General features: G+C 40.8%; 1 protein-coding gene across 1 annotated transcript in view; it reads right to left on the minus strand.

Moving 5' to 3' along the window:
- The window catches only part of LOC145390422 (uncharacterized), a 163,985-nt gene that overhangs the window by 41,429 nt on the left and 103,077 nt on the right, over positions 1-19,479 (minus strand). Inside the window, exons 21-23 of the mRNA XM_080265351.1 lie at positions 18,188-18,302; positions 10,949-11,085; positions 9,278-9,417 (exon numbers count right to left, since the gene is read on the minus strand). Of these exons, the coding sequence (XP_080121477.1) occupies positions 9,278-9,417; positions 10,949-11,085; positions 18,188-18,302 (392 nt within the window). The remainder of the gene's footprint in view (positions 1-9,277; positions 9,418-10,948; positions 11,086-18,187; positions 18,303-19,479) is intronic.

Consider the following 19,479-nt stretch of genomic DNA (forward strand, 5'->3'; position numbering starts at 1 on the left):
TTTCCTGAGTAAAATTATGACAGAGCCTCATCCTCAATGGCTGGTATCGACATTGTAATGGACAAGGTCAAGGAGAGAAAGACGAAATGCGATTCAGACGTGCCACAGTGAAAACAGAAAGACTTAACGGAAAGGAGAAGGTTGGAGGAGACAGTGATTTTGAAGGAATCCAGCTCTACATCAGCAGCTTCCACATATGACGATGAATTCGTCAGTCTGACTCCAGCCAAATCTCCCTGCTGTCATTATGCAGCAACAAGCAAGAACTGAAAAGCTGTCTGGGAAGAACTTGACTGCTGCCTGGGACAGGAACAATCTTTCGGTGTGTCAGGCAACAAGTTTATATGCTGCTGCTGCCCAAAGCCTTGGTCATAATCTCAGGGAGTCTGTGATTTCACCTGCTACAGTCTATAGCTGGAATCTCTGCATCAACCATGACACTTCACTGGGATGAAAAACTATCTATCTATCTATCTATCTATTGCCAGACACCTCAATCCCGTACGGGGTGGCCACAAACAAATCGCCTCCACGTTGCCCTGTCCCCCGCCATTTCACTGCCCTGCTCCCAACTCACACCCCCCTCTCTCATATAACTCTCCACCCCATCCCTCCATCTCATTCTCAGCCTCCCCCTCCCTCTCTCCCCCTCCATCTCACTCACATACACTATCCTCGTCATCTCTCACCCTCCATCCTCTCCACATGGCCAAACCACCTCAGTGTGTTCCTCCTAACGCTTCCTATCACATCCACATCCACACCACAACATTCCTTTCTATCCTCATTTGTCAGCCTGTCTCTCCATGTGACTCCACAGCCTCCTCTTAAATAACTCATTCCCACTGCTCTCACTCTTGACTTGTGTCCTTCCAACAATATCCAAGCTTCACTTACATCAGAGTTGGTATCACAATACTGTCACATAGTAACTTTTTCACTTCCATGCTCACTTCCCTGTTTCTTCTCACTGCTTTCAAAGAACCAGCAACCTTTCTTCCTTGTTGTACCCTTTCAAGCACTTCACCCACCAAACTTCCATCCTTACTCATCACACTACCCAAGTACTTAAATGTACTCATATTTTCCATTTCCTCACCATCCAACCTCACTGTACATTTACTGACTTCATCTCTCTCAAAGACCATCACTTGACTCTTCCCTACATTCATCTTTAGATTCCGTTTCTTACACACTCTCCCAAACTCATCCACCAAGCCTTGCAGCTCCCCTTCATCTTCACTCAACAATACAGTATCGTTACCAACAACAGTACAGGGAGTTTCCAAACACTACCCTCTCTCACCAGGGCCAATCCAACATCCACTGTCCTACCTTGTACCTCTTTTATTACCCCATCCATGTACACACTGAACAACCATGGAGACATGACACATCCCTGTTTCAACCCAACCTTCAAAGAGAAAAATTCACTGTTCACCATCCACACGTACTGCAGCCTTAGCACCATCATACATACTCTTCACAGCATTCAGCAACTTCCCATCTATTCCATATATTCTTAATATTTTCCATAATCCTTGTCTATCCACCCTGTTATATGCTTTCTCCAAATCCATGAAAGCGGCATACAACTTCTTTCCCTTCTCTAGAACCTTTTCTAAATCCATGAAAGCTGCATACAACTTCTTTCCCCTCTCTAGAAACTTTTCCACTAAAGATCTAAGAATGAATATCTGATCTACACAACCTCTTCCCTTCCTAAAGCCTCCCTGTTCTTCTCCAACTAATTCCTCTGTTCTTTCCCTAACTCTGTCAATAAGTATCCTATCATACAAATTTCCTATTATATTAAGAAGACAAATGCCCCTATGATTACCACACACTTCTTTTTCGCCTTTTCCTTTGTACAAGGGAATAATTATACCCGACTTCCAATCCTCCGGGACTACCTTCCTCCCAGGCCAATCTGCACATCTTCCACATCCATTCTACTACTATCTCTCCCCCATGCTTCAGCATTTCACCACACTCTCCATCAATTCCTGGGGCTTTCTCCGATTTAACTTTCTTCATTGCTTCCACAACTTCTATCCTACTGATTTCTTCCTCTCTTCTCACATCCCTCCTTCTCCCAGCCATTCCCCAGCCACTTATACTTGCATTACTTCCATCCTCCATGTTCAACAATTCCTTAAAGTGTTCTCTCCATCTGCTCACTTTTTCTCCCTTCTCCACTAGTAATCTACCATTTTTATCTTTCACTCCCCTGCTAACTTCATTGCCACCCTGTCTTGCTCTCTTCACCTCTTTCCAGAACATTTTCTTACAGTTCCTCCATTTTACACTCAAATTCCTTCCAAATTCCTCATCAGCTCTCTTCTTACTCTCTCCTACTAAACTTATCACCTCTCTCTTTCTTTCTACATGTAACTCTCTCTTCCACCTCTCAACTTCTTCCACGTTTCTATTTCTCATCCATTCATTGTATGCTTTCTTTTTTTGTGCCACAGCCTGTCTCATTTCTTCATTCCACACGCTGTTCCTTGCACCCCCCTCCGTCTTCTCCTCACCCCACACACCACATCACATGCTGCACATATTTGTTCTGTGAATATCCTGCACACACATTCCACGTCCCCCATCTGCTCCAATTCATGTTTACCCAATCATTCTTCCACTTCTCTCTTATATTCTTCCTTTTTCTCATCCTCTTGTAACCTTTCCACTCTCCTTGCAAATACTCCTTCTTCCTGTCCTTCCCTTCTTCTATTTCTCCATTATCCTTGGATCTTGATTCTGGCCACCACCAAGTAGTGGTCAGAAAGTCCACTCCCCCAACCTTTATAAGCTCTTGCATCCATTACATATCTTCGCATCCTTTCATCCACACACACACAATCAATCATTGCCTTCCTTTCATTCAGTTCACCACCCACCCTTCTCATCACTCACCATGTATACCTGTGGATCATTTTGTGCCTGAAGAGGGTACTGGCTATCACCAACCCCCTCCCGGCACAAATGTCCACTAACGCACTGCCATTCTCATCTATCTCAGCAAGCACACGCCACTCACCAACTATTCCATCCACCTTTGCATTCCCTACTTTACCATTCATATCACCGATCAAAAACACTCTCTCATTCCTTCCAAACTTTTCCATGCACACTTCGACATTTGTCCAGAACTCTTCTCTCACTCTGCTTCCAAATATCTGTCAAGGCAAGAGTTTGCAAAACTGGATCACAGTACTAGCTTCCAGGGAAGAGACTGAAGACCTTCTAGGTGTTCCAGTAGCACTGAATGGAACTGGAGAAGTACTTGTTTGTTTTGTACCGAAAGAGGTTTAGGAGGCCAATCATCAAGACAAGATTGTTGTGGTGAGCTTCGATACTACGGCAGCAAATACTGGAATGCATCGGGGTGCATGCATACTAATCAAGCAAAAACTCAGAAGATCAACTGTGTGGTTGGCTTGCAGACATCATGTTCATGAAGTCATCCTGAAACCCGTCTTCAAAGTTTGCCACGGATCTTCCTCTGGACCAGATACAGGATTATTCAAGTGGTTCCAGACATACTGGCCCTTTATCAATCAGTCCATGTACAAAACTGTGGATACCAATGAAGATTTTGTGGAATTCTTTGCCATCATCATCGCCCTTCAGGAACAGAAGTACATGATGACATTCTTGAATCAACCCTTGTGAGTGGAAATCAGCCTTGTGAAGACTACAAAGAACTATTCCAGTTGACATACAGCTTCTTGGGAAGTCAACATGACCAGTCAACTTTCCACCCACCAGGAGCCATGCATCAGGTGCGACTGATGGCAAAAAGGATTTATGTGATTGTCATGTTCGGCAGCCAATTCCCAACAATGACACAGAGAGAGGCATAAGGCATGCGCCTGATTGCACTCTTCATATCCTTCACATATGCTGAAGCATGGCATGGAGCGATGATACCTCAATGAGCACCTTGAAATTATGTTTTTTTTTTTTTTTTTTTTTTTTGACAGCTACTTAGATCGATGCAGTCGAAAAGGTGGCAAAACATCATTTGTGGTATCTGACAGAGGAGCTCATAGGCCATGCCTTCTTTGACAAGCATCTGGAAGCTTCAGTGAAGCGGGACATGGTGAACAACTTGACAAGGAAGAGTTGCAGCAAAGGCTTTAAAAGGCCCAACGGCATGAGGGTCTGGTTGAATAAGCACTAGGCAGACTTCATTTCCAAAAAATCGACTGGTCTAAGCAAGTGTCTTATGGACTCTGGCTAGGAGCCAACATTTTTGAACAAGGATCCAGAGAATTGGGAAGACGATGGAAACTACCAGTTGGCAATGAAACAAGTGAAGTCCTTAAACGTCATCAATGGCGCTGCTGAGCATGACATTGCCTTAATCAAGTGCTTCAACTCACTGATGACAATGGCACAGGATCAGAAACAGATCCTGCTCAAACTGGCACGCAAACATGCATGGGCAGTTCAAAAGAAGATAAAAGAGCTAGTGAAAGTGGCTTCAGTTAGTGTATTAGTTTCTGCATGGTATTTTATACTTTGAATGAAAAAGAAAAATTATCAAACATTTCTTTTCCACTACATAGACAAGTCATCATTTTAAGCAACTGGGCTTGAATGATCATTATGATTTGTGTAAAAAGGGCATGATGTACTTGCATGAAAAAAATGAAGATGGAATTCTTACCCTATTTTTGATACACCCTATTCTTCAGCCTGTATCTATTATAATTCTTTTCTGGCATACCATAACAATCCATTACAGTATATGATTTGCAGGACCTGTAACAACTCCCCCTTTTATCAATCCTAAATATTCTTCAGCTCCTATGAATGTGTTCTGCTGCACTTCACAGCTGATTCAAAAACTCATAAATTTTCTATCATACCTTGGTTATCACACGCGAGCAAACAGCCAGAGCAAACGGACATATTTTTACTGCTCCCAGCCACCGCTGCAAACCTTAAGTAGTTTTCCGGAATTATGTTTGTCCTGTCTCCTATGATCTTGTTTTAAGTTTAAAATACTGTAAGTCAATATAGACAACCAAAAATGTAAAGATTTATTGGCAAGAGTATGCATGAATGTTTGTAGTATTTTTGGTAACAGCTGTTTTTGGTACTGTAACCAATCTCTAACATGGCTGATAATGTAAACATTGAGGGACTCGAATTTTCAGGATTTGACAGAAATACTAATGTCATGGATCTGGTTAAAACATTGATTATGAGGATTAGTGAACTTGAAAAGAAAGTGGAGAATCTAGTGTTAAAGGACGTGTCTGAAAATACTGAGATTACTATACAGAGTCTGATCCAGTCCAATGAGATGGCGAATGAGGAGATCAGGAATTTGAAGCGTGAAAATATCGAATTGAGGAGGAAACTAGAAGAGAGTACTAATAAAACGGAGAAGGTGAGTAGTGTATTAGAAGAGCATAAGGCAAAGTGGGCACACGTAGAAGAAGAACAGAAAGAAGTGGTCAGCTTAAGAGAAATCATCCAGGAAGAAAGGGAAATGAACAAGAAAAAAATGGAAGAAAATGTAGTGAAAATACTGAAGAAAAAAGAGAAAATAGTGAGAGAAACTGTAGAAAGGAACAGATGCGTGGTAATATTTGGAAACAGGGAGGAGGAAGAAAGGGTTAGATCCGTAAGACTCGAGAAAGATATGAACCTGGTGAGAAGAATATTAGGCAAGACTGATCTCGAAGGAGACAAGTGGGTAAAAGAAATTGAGGAAGTAAGGAGGATAGGGCCTTATATGAAAAGGGGAAACAAGACCAATGAGAGTCAAGTTGTTATCAGAAAGTGTAGTAAATGATATACTTAGAGTGACCTGGAAACAAAGCAAAGAGGCAGGGATGGAAAATATTATAATAAGAAAAGATTTGAATGAAGAAGAAAGAGAAGTTTTAAAATCATTGAAGGAACAAGTAAAGGAAAAAAATAATAAGAGGACAGAAGAAGAATGTAATACTTTTTTTTGGAGAGTGATGGATATGAAAGTAAGGAAGTGGTATATAAGGAAATAGAAGTGAAGGAAACTAAGGGGGATGGCTATGAAATATCAGAAATTGAGGAAGTGGTACCGACGGAGAGAAGGAGAGAAGTGGGTATAAAAAACATCAAAAATAATTTGAAGGTGGTATATACTAATGTTGATGGTTTAATATCGGCAAGGCTTGAAATTAACGATTCCTTGAGGGAACATGAACCTGATGTTTTGTGCTTTGCAGAGACCAAATTAAGAGAAGATAATGATGTTCATTTGGGAGATGGTAAATACAATCTGTGGAGAAGAGATCGAAAAGAAAAAACGGGAGGAGGAGTGATGATAGCAGTGAAGAACAACATAAATGTAGATACTGTGGAAATGGGACAAGGCAGGGCTGAAGTGATATACATGAAATTAGAAACTGGAGAGAAAGTCAAGAGAGATATGGCGGTAGTGTATGTTCCCTCTAAGACGAGAGCATGGAATGATGACGAATACCATGAGATGTTGTCAGATATGGCTAGCTATTTACAAAAAATAATTGAGAAAAGCAATAATATAATTTTGGTGGGTGACTTTAACTGTAAAGAGGTGAACAGGGAGGAATGGGACTCAGGAGGCAGTGAAGATTCGTGGGGCACTATATTATTAAATATAATAATGAATAATGTGATGACGTAATAGGTCAAAGAAGAAACACAGTTCCGAGGTGAGGACACACCAGCAAGGTTAGATTTACTGTTTACCAAAGAACCCGATGTAATAGAATCATTGAAATATTTCTGTCCTAGAGGAAAAAGTGATCATGTGGTCATTGAGTTCCAGATGATAATAGGGAACGTCGAGCCAAGAGACGAGCTTCATAGACAGGGAAGATACAACTTTGGGAAAGCTAATTTCACAGGACTGAGAAACTTTTTTGAAAATGCGGACTGGAGAAAATTCAGAGAAACAAGAGAGATACAGAGGCAGTGGGATATCTTTCTAGACCTCTACAATTTGGGAGTGGAAAAATTTGTACCAAGAGTAAGAGGGAAAGAAAACAGGAAAAAGGAGTGGTTTAATAGAAGGTGTATGATTGCAAAAAAAGGGAGAGATAAGGCGTGGAACAACTGGAGAAAGAGGGGCAACACCAGAACAAAGGAAGAATATAAAAGAACTAGAAATGAATACACAAGAATACGTAGAGAAGAAGAAAGGAATTCTGAAAAAGGTATAACAGACAAATGCAAGGATGAACCCAAACTGTTTTATAGATTTGTTAATGGCAAACTGAAACAAAAGGAAGGAATCACCAAACTGAAAGTAAAAGGAGAGGTTTATAAAGATGCAGCAATGCAAGCCGAAATAATGAACAAATGTTTCCAATCAGTTTTCACTAATGAAAAAGAGTTTGTGAAAGGGGAGGAAGTGATTAGAAAAGTACCGGTGATAAAAGATATAAAAGTGGAGGTACAGGAAGTGTATAAATTACTGGAAACTCAAGATGTAAGGAAAGCCCCAGGACCTGATGGAATTTCTAATTGGGTACTGAAGGAATGCAGAGAACACCTGGCGGATAAAATTCACAGTTTAATCATGTGTTCTATGGAAGAGGGGAAAGTGCCAAAAGAATGGAAGAGGGCAAATGTGGTGCCAATTTATAAGGGAGGAAACAAGGGAGAACCCCATAATTATAGACAAGTGTCTCTAACCAGCATGGTTGCAAAACCGTGTGAGAGAATCCTGAAAGACAAATGGATAAAATATCTAGAAGGGATGAATATTTTGGCTGAATGTCAGTTTGGATTCAGAAGTGGAAGGTCATGTGTTTCTAACTTGTTGAGCTTTTACTCATGAGCCATTGACGTGGTACAGGAGAGAGATGGTTGGGTGGATTGTGTGTACATAGACTTACAGAAGGCTTTTGACAAGGTACCTCATAAGAGACTAATGTGGAAACTAGAATATATAGGAGGACTGAAGGGGAAACTCCTGGAATGGATGAGAGACTTTTTGAGAGACAGACAAATGAGGACAGTAATAAAGGATAGGATGTCTGGATGGAGGGAAGCAACAAATGGAGTCCCTCAAGGCTCGGTGTTGGTGCCAGTAATGTTCCTGATTTACGTAAATGATATGGTAGATGGAGTGAACAGTTATGCAAATCTGTTTGCTGATGATGTAAAGATCTTGAGGAAGGTGGAGGTTGAGGAGGATTGTAAAATGCCGCAGGAGGATCGGAATAGGATACATGATTGGAGCCGGAAGTGGGAAATGAAATTTAATGTAAAGAAATGTAAAATATTGGAAATAGGTAAAAGTACCAGGAGGCCATCACTGAATTATTTGTTGGGTAATGAATTAATCACAAAAATGAGAGAAGAGAAAGATTTGGGAGTGCTGGTCCAAGGTAGTTTGTCACCTGAAAAACACATTAACAAGATAGTTAGAGAGACATAAACTCTTGACTAACATAAGAGTAGCATTTCATTATATGGATGAGGAGTTGATGAAAAAATTGATAGTGGCCATGATCCGCCCCAGGTTAGAATATGCAGCAGTAGTGTGGTCCCCACACAAAAAGAAAGACATGAACAAGATTGAGAGAATACAAAGAACAGCAATGAAGATGGTCCCCAGTCTGACAGATCTGTCATATAGAGAGAGGCTGAAAAAACTGGATTTGGCTTCCTTAGAGGAAAGGAGAAAGAGAGGAGACATGATTGCAGTGTTTAGGACCAAGATAGGAGATAAAATTGACCGAGAAGATCTGTTTGTATGGGATAAGAAAGCAACAAGAGGACATGGAATGAAATTGAAAAAGTCAAGCTACTTGAAGGATATCAAGAAATATAGTTTTCCTTACAGAAGCATAGACTTATGGAATAGCCTGGACAAAGAGATCGTCCATTCTAAAAACTTAAACGAGTTTACAGCTAAATTGACTTACTGAGAAACAGCGACGGGAACCCACGGGCATAGCATATTTCGTGTATATCACAATTTGGTATATTAGGTAAATACATAAATATTTGGAACGACTTAGACAAAAAAGTGGTGCAGGAGAAAAACAATCATGTGTGTAAAAGTAGACTAGATAAATGTGGATATGAAGACAGGACAACACAAGCATTACTGAATTCCTGTACTCTACAAACAGGTAAATACAAATAGGTAAATACAAGGTGACAAAGAAATACATGGAACGGTAGATTACTGGTGATATAACGCAATCCTATGTAAAGGGTCTGCAGAGTAAAAAAAAAAAAAAAATGCTCGTAACAAAATAATAATGTTACAGTTACTCACAAGAGACTTCCACAGATTTGAAACTTCCACATTGTCCTTGAAGACAGGTTCCTTCCACCTGACGCGTGTGCTGACCTCTCCTTCTGCTAACTGAACTGAGAATGACTTTGGGCACCCGAACACTTGTGGTTCTTCTTTGTCTGGTGGGAGTAGAATATTTCAACACACCATGTCATTTTCTGTATTGTAATACTGTGGACCTTGTGTGTGTTTATTAATCTGTATACAGTATGTGTTTCTTATGTTCAAAATCAGGTAAATAATGTACAGTTATGGGGTATGCAGAACTGGTTACTTTCAATACCTGTACAATGCTGGGGTGAGAGCTGTTTTATGAGGCAAGGTTGAAGATTCTAGATATCATCCATAAATGAGGAAAAAAAGAGGAAAGATTTAATTATGATGCTTAAAAGAGTGAGAAAAGTGGAAAAAATACAGTAAACTATCAATTATTCGGCACAATTTAGCCAACCCCTCCCCCCCGCCCGCCGGATACTGCCGAACTCTGGGTATTGCATAGATACCCCCCAGTCAGCTATCCATTCAGCGTCAAACCGGATAATGTGTCACTATCTGTCTGGACCCTCTATCCTAAAAACTTTCCTATAATTTTATCCATGAGTTAATGATTACAATCAAGCATAAAATACAATACAGTACTGATACAATACATATAAAACAGTAATACAGTACATAATACAATATACTGTACTCATCGTGTCATCTAATCTTCGCATCAATGGAGAGTAGATACACACAGATATGTCCTCACTAAACAGTAGTCAGGAAACTGGGGCACAAAGCTCTGAGGGGGGTCACAAGGTTAATCACTACAGCAATGAGTGATGCATGGGAGGCCACAGACTAAGTCACGGAACTAAGGGCTAGCCACTGTGTGGATCACAAATGAAGAGTGCATTGATACGTCCTCACTTTAGGTGTCCATGGGAGAGAATGAGAGAGCAACGGTAGGCTCAGTGCACCGGGTGGGCCACTTCCACAATGCATTATGAGAGGTTGGCACACTGCGGGATTTTCCTGTGTGCTAAGTGGGTCTCTCACCTGAGCCAGATAATACACTTTGCCACCAAAAATCACATAGGACTGTTGATTGCTTCCTGTTTTGGTGCCAGATATTGCCAAATTCTGCCAGATATTGTTTTAACAGCGCTGAGCATAAGAGTTGGATATTGTGATAAAGAATAACTGAGAGTTTACAGTACACTGAGGATCTTTTTGTTAAAGAAAATAGAAGACGATGAGGATACAAATATAAACTACGGAATGATGGAAAAGTTTATTTTTCCTAACATAAGTATAGATGTTTTTAGCAGTTTGGAAGGGAGAAGTGATTTAATAAGATGAAACTGGACAGTTCTGTATGGTAAAATGCAATCAGGTAAATATAGTACACGTAAGTACCAGTGGCCATTGTTATATATCATGGGGTTTCCAAAATATCACCATGTTCCATGCATTTTGCACTCTAACTGATGGAACTGGCAAATCAGCTTTAAAGGTAGGAATGGAACTTACTATGAATGAGCAATTTTTCTGTAATCTATTGTGGACAAACAGATTTTTTTTTTTTTTTTTTTAAAGTGAATCATAATGAGTACCTCCTGTAAAGAGTAGTGTGAAGAAAAAGGAGTTGAAGGGGAATGGACCTACCAACAACCTCAACAGTGAAGGAGCATGAGGCAGCTTCATGAGACAGGGGAGAGCGTGCCAGGAATGTAACTGCTGTCTTGCCAGCTGGAAGATCAGCCTCTAACTGCTTGGCCCATTCAGGTGATGCCTCCACATACCTGCCCACAGAATCAATGTTACCAATTATCTTTCTTCCTTAAATGGATATACTGTATTTATGTATATCATTTTTTACCTCTGATGTTTATTTTGTAAAGATTATATGGAAAATAATTATAAAATCAGAATGGCATTACTAGCATACTGTTCTATTAAATCACTATGAATCATCAGTAACAATACTGCATACCAGTTGTATTAAGAGAGTCATTATTATTTGTAAGATTTCTTCAAAATCCATTAAATAAAAAAAAGGGGGATTCTGCAAGGTAAAAAACCCATTTTCACTTTGAGAGAAATGAAGGTACCCTTAGGAACAGAATTTGAGCCACCTATATCATTACCAAGGAATTATAATGAAGGAAACATCCTAGACTCAGAAAGCTGAGGGGAGGAAGTAAATGGCTCATGTCTCCATTTTATAATGCATAGTGAGTTTTGAAAACCTTCTTCCAAGGTCAATGAAGTCTTGTGCACTGATTATTGGTATAGTCCCTGGCACTCTGCCCAAGGCTGCCCCAAACATACAAATGCCATTATGTTCCCAGCATGAAGGAGTAGGGTAGCACTAAACTGAGTGGGCTGAGGCTTTTAGAAGATTTAGGTGTCAAGTCTTTGACTCAGTTCAGTAAAAACAATAACTGCCTCCATATCTGCTTGATGCTTGGGCTCTTCTTGCCTTGACAATCCCTCTTTCCATCTTGGGGATTCTTCTTAGGGGTGCTTCAAAAAGGAGTACAATAAAGTACAATAAAAAATGAAAGGTTTTGGAAGGCCAAACTCCCAGTTTGCATTCATACTGAGTGAGTTTGCATGCACTAAATTCACAAGGGCAAACTTGAGGGAACCCTCCTCCTTCTGCCTCCCCATGTTGCACAATAAAAAACTGGCACATGCAAGTAGCAGCAATACAGTACAACTAGTCTCCCTGCTTCAACATTTATGATAATGCAGAGGTGATGCTGGACAAGCACATGCCTCAAAATATTCAAACTACCTACAGCTGACCTTTAAGCCTCTCTTATCTCTACCATTACTGCTCATCCTCTGTTTCTTGTCCTCCGTAATGAAAATGCCTTGTCGGTAACAAGGGTACCTGAGAGGGACAAACCGTGGCAATTCTGGTCCATGATCCAGATTTGAAGGACATCTCCTCCATGAAAGGACTTGTTAACTTCTTGGCAGTCAAGAAGGATACATGCTCCCCTGAAGCCACAGTTGACTGTGGAAACCCTACAGCACTTTGCAATACCACCAGCACCTTGCCCTTCCTTGTGCTGCTTCACAATATCTAACTTGACGTCTGGGGATAAGCTCTTCCTTGCCTGCTTTGGCTTAGCACAACTAGCACCAACAACCTCACCAGCACCACATTTGCTTCACTGCAATTCACTTGCTGCTTTAACTGCAACTCTATGCTACGGCCTGATAACCGATACTGCACAGTAAAGACTGAGATGGCTGAGTTATGGCAAGACACATGAAAGAAGAGAATGCAACATGTAGTACATGGGAGAAGATTACAGAGGAGGCACACCAGTAACTGAGATGGATTTGGCAGGAGAGGTGAGGCCACTGCAGATGACTAAAAATCAGGTTTTGTGCATGTAAACACCACTGGAAATCTTGGTACAGACAAATGACTGTAGGTTTGCAGGTTGATGACCACTTGAGCAGCATAGGGCAGGGTGACCCAGAAAAACCTCCCACATTTCAAAAGTAAATGAAAAAAAGAAATGGTTAAAGATAATCAAAATATTATTTGCACACATGAAACATCATTCAATACAGTTTTTATTCATCATGTTTTAAAGATGACATCCTCCAAATGGTGGCTGTCATTGTCTATACACGCTTGGAGGCGATTTCTGAAGGCTGCCATGGCTCGACGGGTCACGTCGGGTGGAACAGCGGCTATCTATTGCTGAATAGCAACCTTAAGGGCTTCAACAGTCTGGGGTCAATGAGTATACACTCGTGATTTAAGGTAGCCCCACAGAAAAAAATCACAAGGGGCGAGGTCAGGGGAACGGGCCAGCCTTAACCTGACTGATTACTCATCACAAGGCTCTAGTCAAAATCATAATTTCTGCTCAAAAAACACCTGCCAGCCACCAAAACTACCACTACCAAACTAGTTAAAAGCCATTTACAGTCATTACCACCACACCATCACCAACCACAAACTTGACACTAATCATCACTACTGTCAGTATCATGACAACTATGGTACAGTAAAAAAAAAAATTAAATTTCCGTCTTATTTAAAAATATGTAACATATCTGGAAGAGAGAGAGAGAGAGAGAGAGAGAGAGAGAGGGGACTGTTTAAAAAGTGCTGCCTTCCACATAAAACGGATTTAGCTTTTATTTCACTATTTTACTCCTTTCTCTTTTATATCTTTAGGATGTGATAGAAGAAGGAAAGAAGAGAGGAAGAAAAAAGAGGTATAGAAGTAACAAGAAAGGAAAAGAATGTAAGAGAAAAGGAGAAAAGGTGAGGAAGAGAAGTGACATGCAGAGGGAAAAGGGTGGAGAGAGGGAGAGAAGGGAGACTCAAAGTCACTGCTAGCCAGATAAAAAGGAGGTTTGCAAATTTCCACTTCTTCCCCTCCTTTATTGCACTCTTTTAATATACTCAATGTGACAAGAGAAGAAATGAAGGCAAGAATATGACAGACGACTAATGCAAGAATATGAGTAAGAGAGAGAAAAGTAACAGGATGAATGGAAAAAGGAGAAAAGCTGGAAGACAAGCAGAAGCGGGACAGCAACTGATGGGAGAGAGATGGTATGGAAGCAATGAAGTTAGGGCACCAAAAGTTAACCCTTATGCTAGAGGTATCACAAGAACACATTTGGATAAGATAAGGGATGAGTGTGGTGGAGGGGATGGCAATGCTGGGTGAGAGACAGGTTGATGCTTCAAGCTACCCAAATGAAGTCAAACATTGGTTGAAAATGCCATACTTGGGTCATCTGGGGCCCATGTTTTATATATATATATATATGTATATATGGGGTAGGTCGGGGCCCTCACCATCCATCCACTCACCTGATGTAGTGCTGCTCTCGGGTGTCTGCCCTTTCCTCTCCTTCATCCTTCTTTCCATCCATCCTCTTGTCTTTTTTTCCCTCATTCTTTCCTCTTTCTTCTGCCTGCAAGTAACTTTACACTCCCACTTGTGTCTTTCTTTCCTTCATTCCTTCCTCTTCCTTCTGCCTGTGGGTGACTCTACACTAAGTGACAAGCCAAATGGTTTCCTGTACACCAGGAAACCATTTACTACACTGGGTTGTAACCATACAACCAAATTTTGGCTCCTGGTGGTTCAGTGGGTAATAACGGTGCTCCAATCGGATTGAGCTGGTGAAGGTTTATATCCATGGGATGGTTGGGGTTTATTGCTCACGTAATGCCACTCAGAGATGAGTGAGGCTGGTCACCTCATGGGGTAATGTAGGATTAGATGATGGATGGATGGATGGATGGATGGATATACTGTATGTGTGTGTGTGTTTATTCACCTATTTGTAGTCTCTCATCCATTCCAGGAGTTTCCTCTTCAGTCCTCCTATATATTCTAGTTTCCACATTAGTCTCTTATGAGGTTCCTTGTCAAAGGCCTTCTCTAAGTCTAAGTACACACAATCCACCCAACCATCTCTCTCCTGTACCACGTCAATCGCTCTTGAATAAAAACTCAACAAGTTAGAAACACATGACCTTCCACTTCTGAATCCAAACTGACATTCGGCCAAAATGTTCATCTCTTCTAGATATTTTATGCATTTGTCTTTCAGGATTCTCTCACACAATTTTGCGACTATGCTGGTTAGAGACTCTGGTCTATAATTCAGGGGTTCTTCCCTGTTTCCTCCCTTATAAATTGGTACCACATTTGCCCTCTTCCATTCTTGTGGCACTTTCCCCTCTTCCAGAGAACACTGTGTGTAATTCACCGGGTCGGTCAGGATCACTTGATGGTCATGATCGTCAGCTTTTTACCCTCCCGGAAGGGAGCTGAGAGCTCATATAGTCTGATCTAAAGGCAAGGCTGTGACCTTCACACACCTGTCCCCTTGCTCAAGGGGGACAGTAACCACCCACTTTGTCAGTGAAACTTTTCGCAACCTGAGCGAGGCGCGAACTCCCGTCTACCAGATGGCAAGCGAGAACGTTACCACTGCACCAGCAAGCGGTGTGTGTGTGTGTATTTTGGGCAGCCGAAACTACACATTCAAATCGCACCAAAATTGGCACCAAAATTGCAAAAAAATCGCTGATGTAAGAAAACTTGGTCCCATCACGATTGAAAAACTTCTACTACATTTAGCAAGCAATCATATTTTGACCAAAAAATGATGCTCCCGGAGCCCAGCATAGGATCTCTGTAGAATTTTTTGCCCAGAGGTAGAGCTAAGATAAACTGTAGCAGTAGACGTGTGTCTGTGTAAGTACTTCGGACTTGCGTTCGGACAACTTGGGTTCCATTCCCAAAGCTGCAAATAACACAATCAATTGGTTAGCTGCAAACAATCCAAGGGACAATGTTACACTAGAACAGCACATAAACGCGAGAGCCCTCAGCAGGAGTAAGTGCGAGGGGCCTGAAGGGCCCACAAGCACTTGTAACATCTATGTACCCTATGTGGAATAACTCGTTTACTTGCTATGAACTGTTACTAAAGTTCTTAACGGTTGCTCTGAAATATGTACAAAGCTGGCATACAGTGATTATGCAGGAAGGAAAGGACTGTCAGTTTGGTAATTTGACTGCATTCTGTTTGCTAAAGTTTTGTTGTAAAAATGTGCAGAAAATGACCTATTAATTAGGCTACCTAGGGAATATACATACCACATTGCTTTACTAGAGCATTGCAACATTAGGAAATGAAAATACCTACTTCATGTACTGAATAAGGTAAATAACAATTCTGTTTGCACCAACCCCCTAAAGCTGACAGTATGGTCATAGTGAAAATGTTAATACTGTACTGTAATAATTACAAAACACTGCTAATTAAGCATGGTAAGTACTAAGTTGTGCTTGAGATGGACCCCTTCACACTGTGGCATTGATACAATCAGAAGGTTCCTCTGCCTGGTTATACAAAATCTATTAAATCCCTCTCTCTCCCTCAGAGGAAGATGGTGGACTGCAAGAGAAGGGCAACTTCAGAGTGCAATACACTGGGCTCATGTCCAGATAAGTCTGGGAAAAAAAAAAAAAAAAAAGCAACATAAACAATTTGTGAGTAAATATATATTTCTAAAAAAAAAAAAGAAAAAAGAAAAAAAATCAACACCTTAAGAGACACACAGCTGTCTAAATCATGTCAATCATTATAATTCTCTAGTGTTTATTTTTTCCACTATCAAAGTCCATTAACAACATGAAGATACTCCAGTGGAGCATGACAACTCACAAAGAGTACTTTTTATATCTTAAAATAATGGTCACTGACATCACTATCAAACTACAATATGAAGCTAATGGAGCCAGAGAATAATCAACAATAATCCAATTTTAAGTTACAGTACTGCACAATTTTCCCTCTTGATCACTTTGTTTTTCATTTCATTTTTGATGGCTCCAAAATGCTTGCATGCATCGGCCTTGGTCACCTAATGGCAGTTCTCCATGCTGCTTGATCTCTGGCAGTCTCCTTGTTCAGTCCCTTAACACTGAGGTCACACTCAATGACCTCATCCCACGTCTTTTTTGGTCTACTCCACCCCTAATATTAACACTTCTCACTTTCTGCACCCAATTATCATCCCCCATCCTCTGCACATGCCCAAACCACCTCAATCTACCTCTCCTCATCACAACACCAATACACTCCAATCCCATCCTATCTCTCAACGCTTCTGTCATAAACCTAGCCCCCTCAGGCCTTGCGCTCAGGGATGCACTGCACATCCACCTAATCATTGCCATTTCTGTACATCTGAGCCTGCAAATATATTCTTCCTTTACTGCCCAGGTCTCACTACAATACAGTTTTACACTCCTAACACATGCTGCATACAAAGACCCCTAAGCACATAGGGAGAGCCCTCTCAGTATCAGGAGAGGCAACAGCTCCCTGAACTTCCTCCAACCACTCCCCACCCTAGCCACAGACCTAGCTTCAGCTCTGCCTCCAGCACATAACATGTCTCCCAAATAACAAAACTCTTCCACACACTCAAGAGACTCACCAGCAAGTTCAATCCTTTCACGCCTGACAATCTCCACTTGCTCTCCCCGACACACCGCACACATAAAATCAACATTGTCTCGCAGTCTACCTCTGATACCACTACATCTCTTGTGCACTCACTTACCACAAACACTGCACATGATGGAATTACTTCCCATGCCCTTGTGGCAAATTGCACATGGCCACTCTCCCTCTACTTTGACAGCACCATCACCAACCCTAGCTATCATCACTTTTGTTTTATCTGCATTTACTCTTAAGCCGTTGTGCCCCATACCATCTCTCCACTTCCCAAATCTTTCCTCCACCTCCCTTTTATTCTCTGCAATCAACACCAAATCATCAGTATACATCTCCTATGGGAGTCCATTTCTGAAGTCATGTGAGAGGGCTTAAAGTACCATGATAAACAAGGGACTCAAATCTGACCCCTGATGCACACCAACATTCACAGAAAACTTATCACTCAAATCTCCATTCACTCTTACCTGGAGGTGAGCACCCACATACATGGCCATAACCACTCTACACAGCCACTCCTCGATCCCAAGCTTTCTCATTGCCCACTTTACCACCTCTCTAGGAACCCTGTCAAAGGCCTTCTCCACATCAACAAAAACAAAGTACAGTTGATCAAGAGTATTATCAACATAATGAACCACACAATTCTCGTTCTTTACACAATGACGAATATTCATTCCCTTATTATCTGGGAGGTCATAAAATGCAGGGCACAGATGGATGAATTATTATTTCAACATACATGGTCAGCTGAGTAATCAGTCTAGCTGTGAGTGCCTCATACACTATAACACCCAATCTTTTATAAGAGTATTATTATGTCCCGTTTAATATGAGGTAATTGATGCAATACAGGTACTATGTACTAACCTGAACCAATCGACATTTGCCTTTGGTTGTTGTAGTCTGACATGGGCTGAGTTCTGGTGTGGAGCCAGGTTCACCTTCATATCATTTGGGCACTGGATAAATGGCTTCAGTGTGTCTATAGGCAAAAGAGATGCAGTAAATGAAAATCACAGAATATGATGAACCGTTGGACTGCTTGAAATTTCAGATTTAGTAAGGGGGAAAAACTAAGATACAGCTTCCTCAAAACTAATAATTAAATCCTATGCATAGATAATTATAAATAAAACTAACATTACCCTGCTATGAGCTATGAAAGTCCTGAAGATATATACTTAGCTCTCTGCATCCACTGGGTCCAGTCCCTTAAAATTTACACTGACACATTCTGCATCTGAGAAACAGATTTTTGGATAAAAGAGAGAAACTCAGTACTTTATTACACGTCCACTCAGTGCTGAAGTCAGTAAACCAGAAATTCACACGTGGGAAGTACACAAAAAAATCTCGAGCTCACTTACGGAAAAGTTCAGAAAATTCTGCGATATTTCTGTTCATGCTGGCTCTAATTTGTTTTGTATTTAGAGTACTGTTAGCCATATTTATTGTGCTGACATTGTCATAGAAGGTAGAATTATGAGGGGGAAATGCTGTAAAAAATTAGTGCTTGGATCTACAGCTGACAGACAATGACTAGCAAACAAGTTCAGTTTCATCAGGTGCTTGAATTTGTTTATTCATCCTCATATTCATAAGAATAAAATTACAAAAATTAATATCATGAATAAACTTAGCATCCATGACTGAATGTTCACATAGCTGAAAGATTAACTCCTTCCGCCAAAACTAATGATTTTTTAAAACCACTACTTAACTTGCTCCCAGCACCAAAAGTGGGTGAATACATTACTTCCACTGCACAAGTTCCTGAGTCTTGTATATATTGAAATGACTGTTATTTACCACAGTCCTCTTACTTCCGAATGCAAGAAAATAACAGATAATGCTAAGAAAAAAAAACTTTTTGTTTATGTCTGAATACCATACTCTAAAGATGATAGATGACTTAATACCAAAGGCATGTGAGAAATTCCACTGTGCAAGTTTCTAAGTGTTCGGATAGTTACAGTCTGAAACAGTTTGTTAACAGTTTTTCTTAACGTATTCAAAATTTCTGTTTCATTTGGAGCTGGATGTTATAATTTGTTTAAATTTGTTTCTCTTTCCTTAACCCCTTAACCGCGGGGCGTCACTTTCGTGACGCTTGGGAGCAAGGGATCATACCGCGGGGCGTCGCTTTTGTGATTCTGTGT

The sequence above is a fragment of the Coenobita brevimanus genome, chromosome 14, assembly GCF_032717465.1.
Source record: "Coenobita brevimanus isolate Jiangsu-jjx chromosome 14, ASM3271746v2, whole genome shotgun sequence".
Classification (NCBI taxonomy): domain Eukaryota; kingdom Metazoa; phylum Arthropoda; class Malacostraca; order Decapoda; family Coenobitidae; genus Coenobita; species Coenobita brevimanus.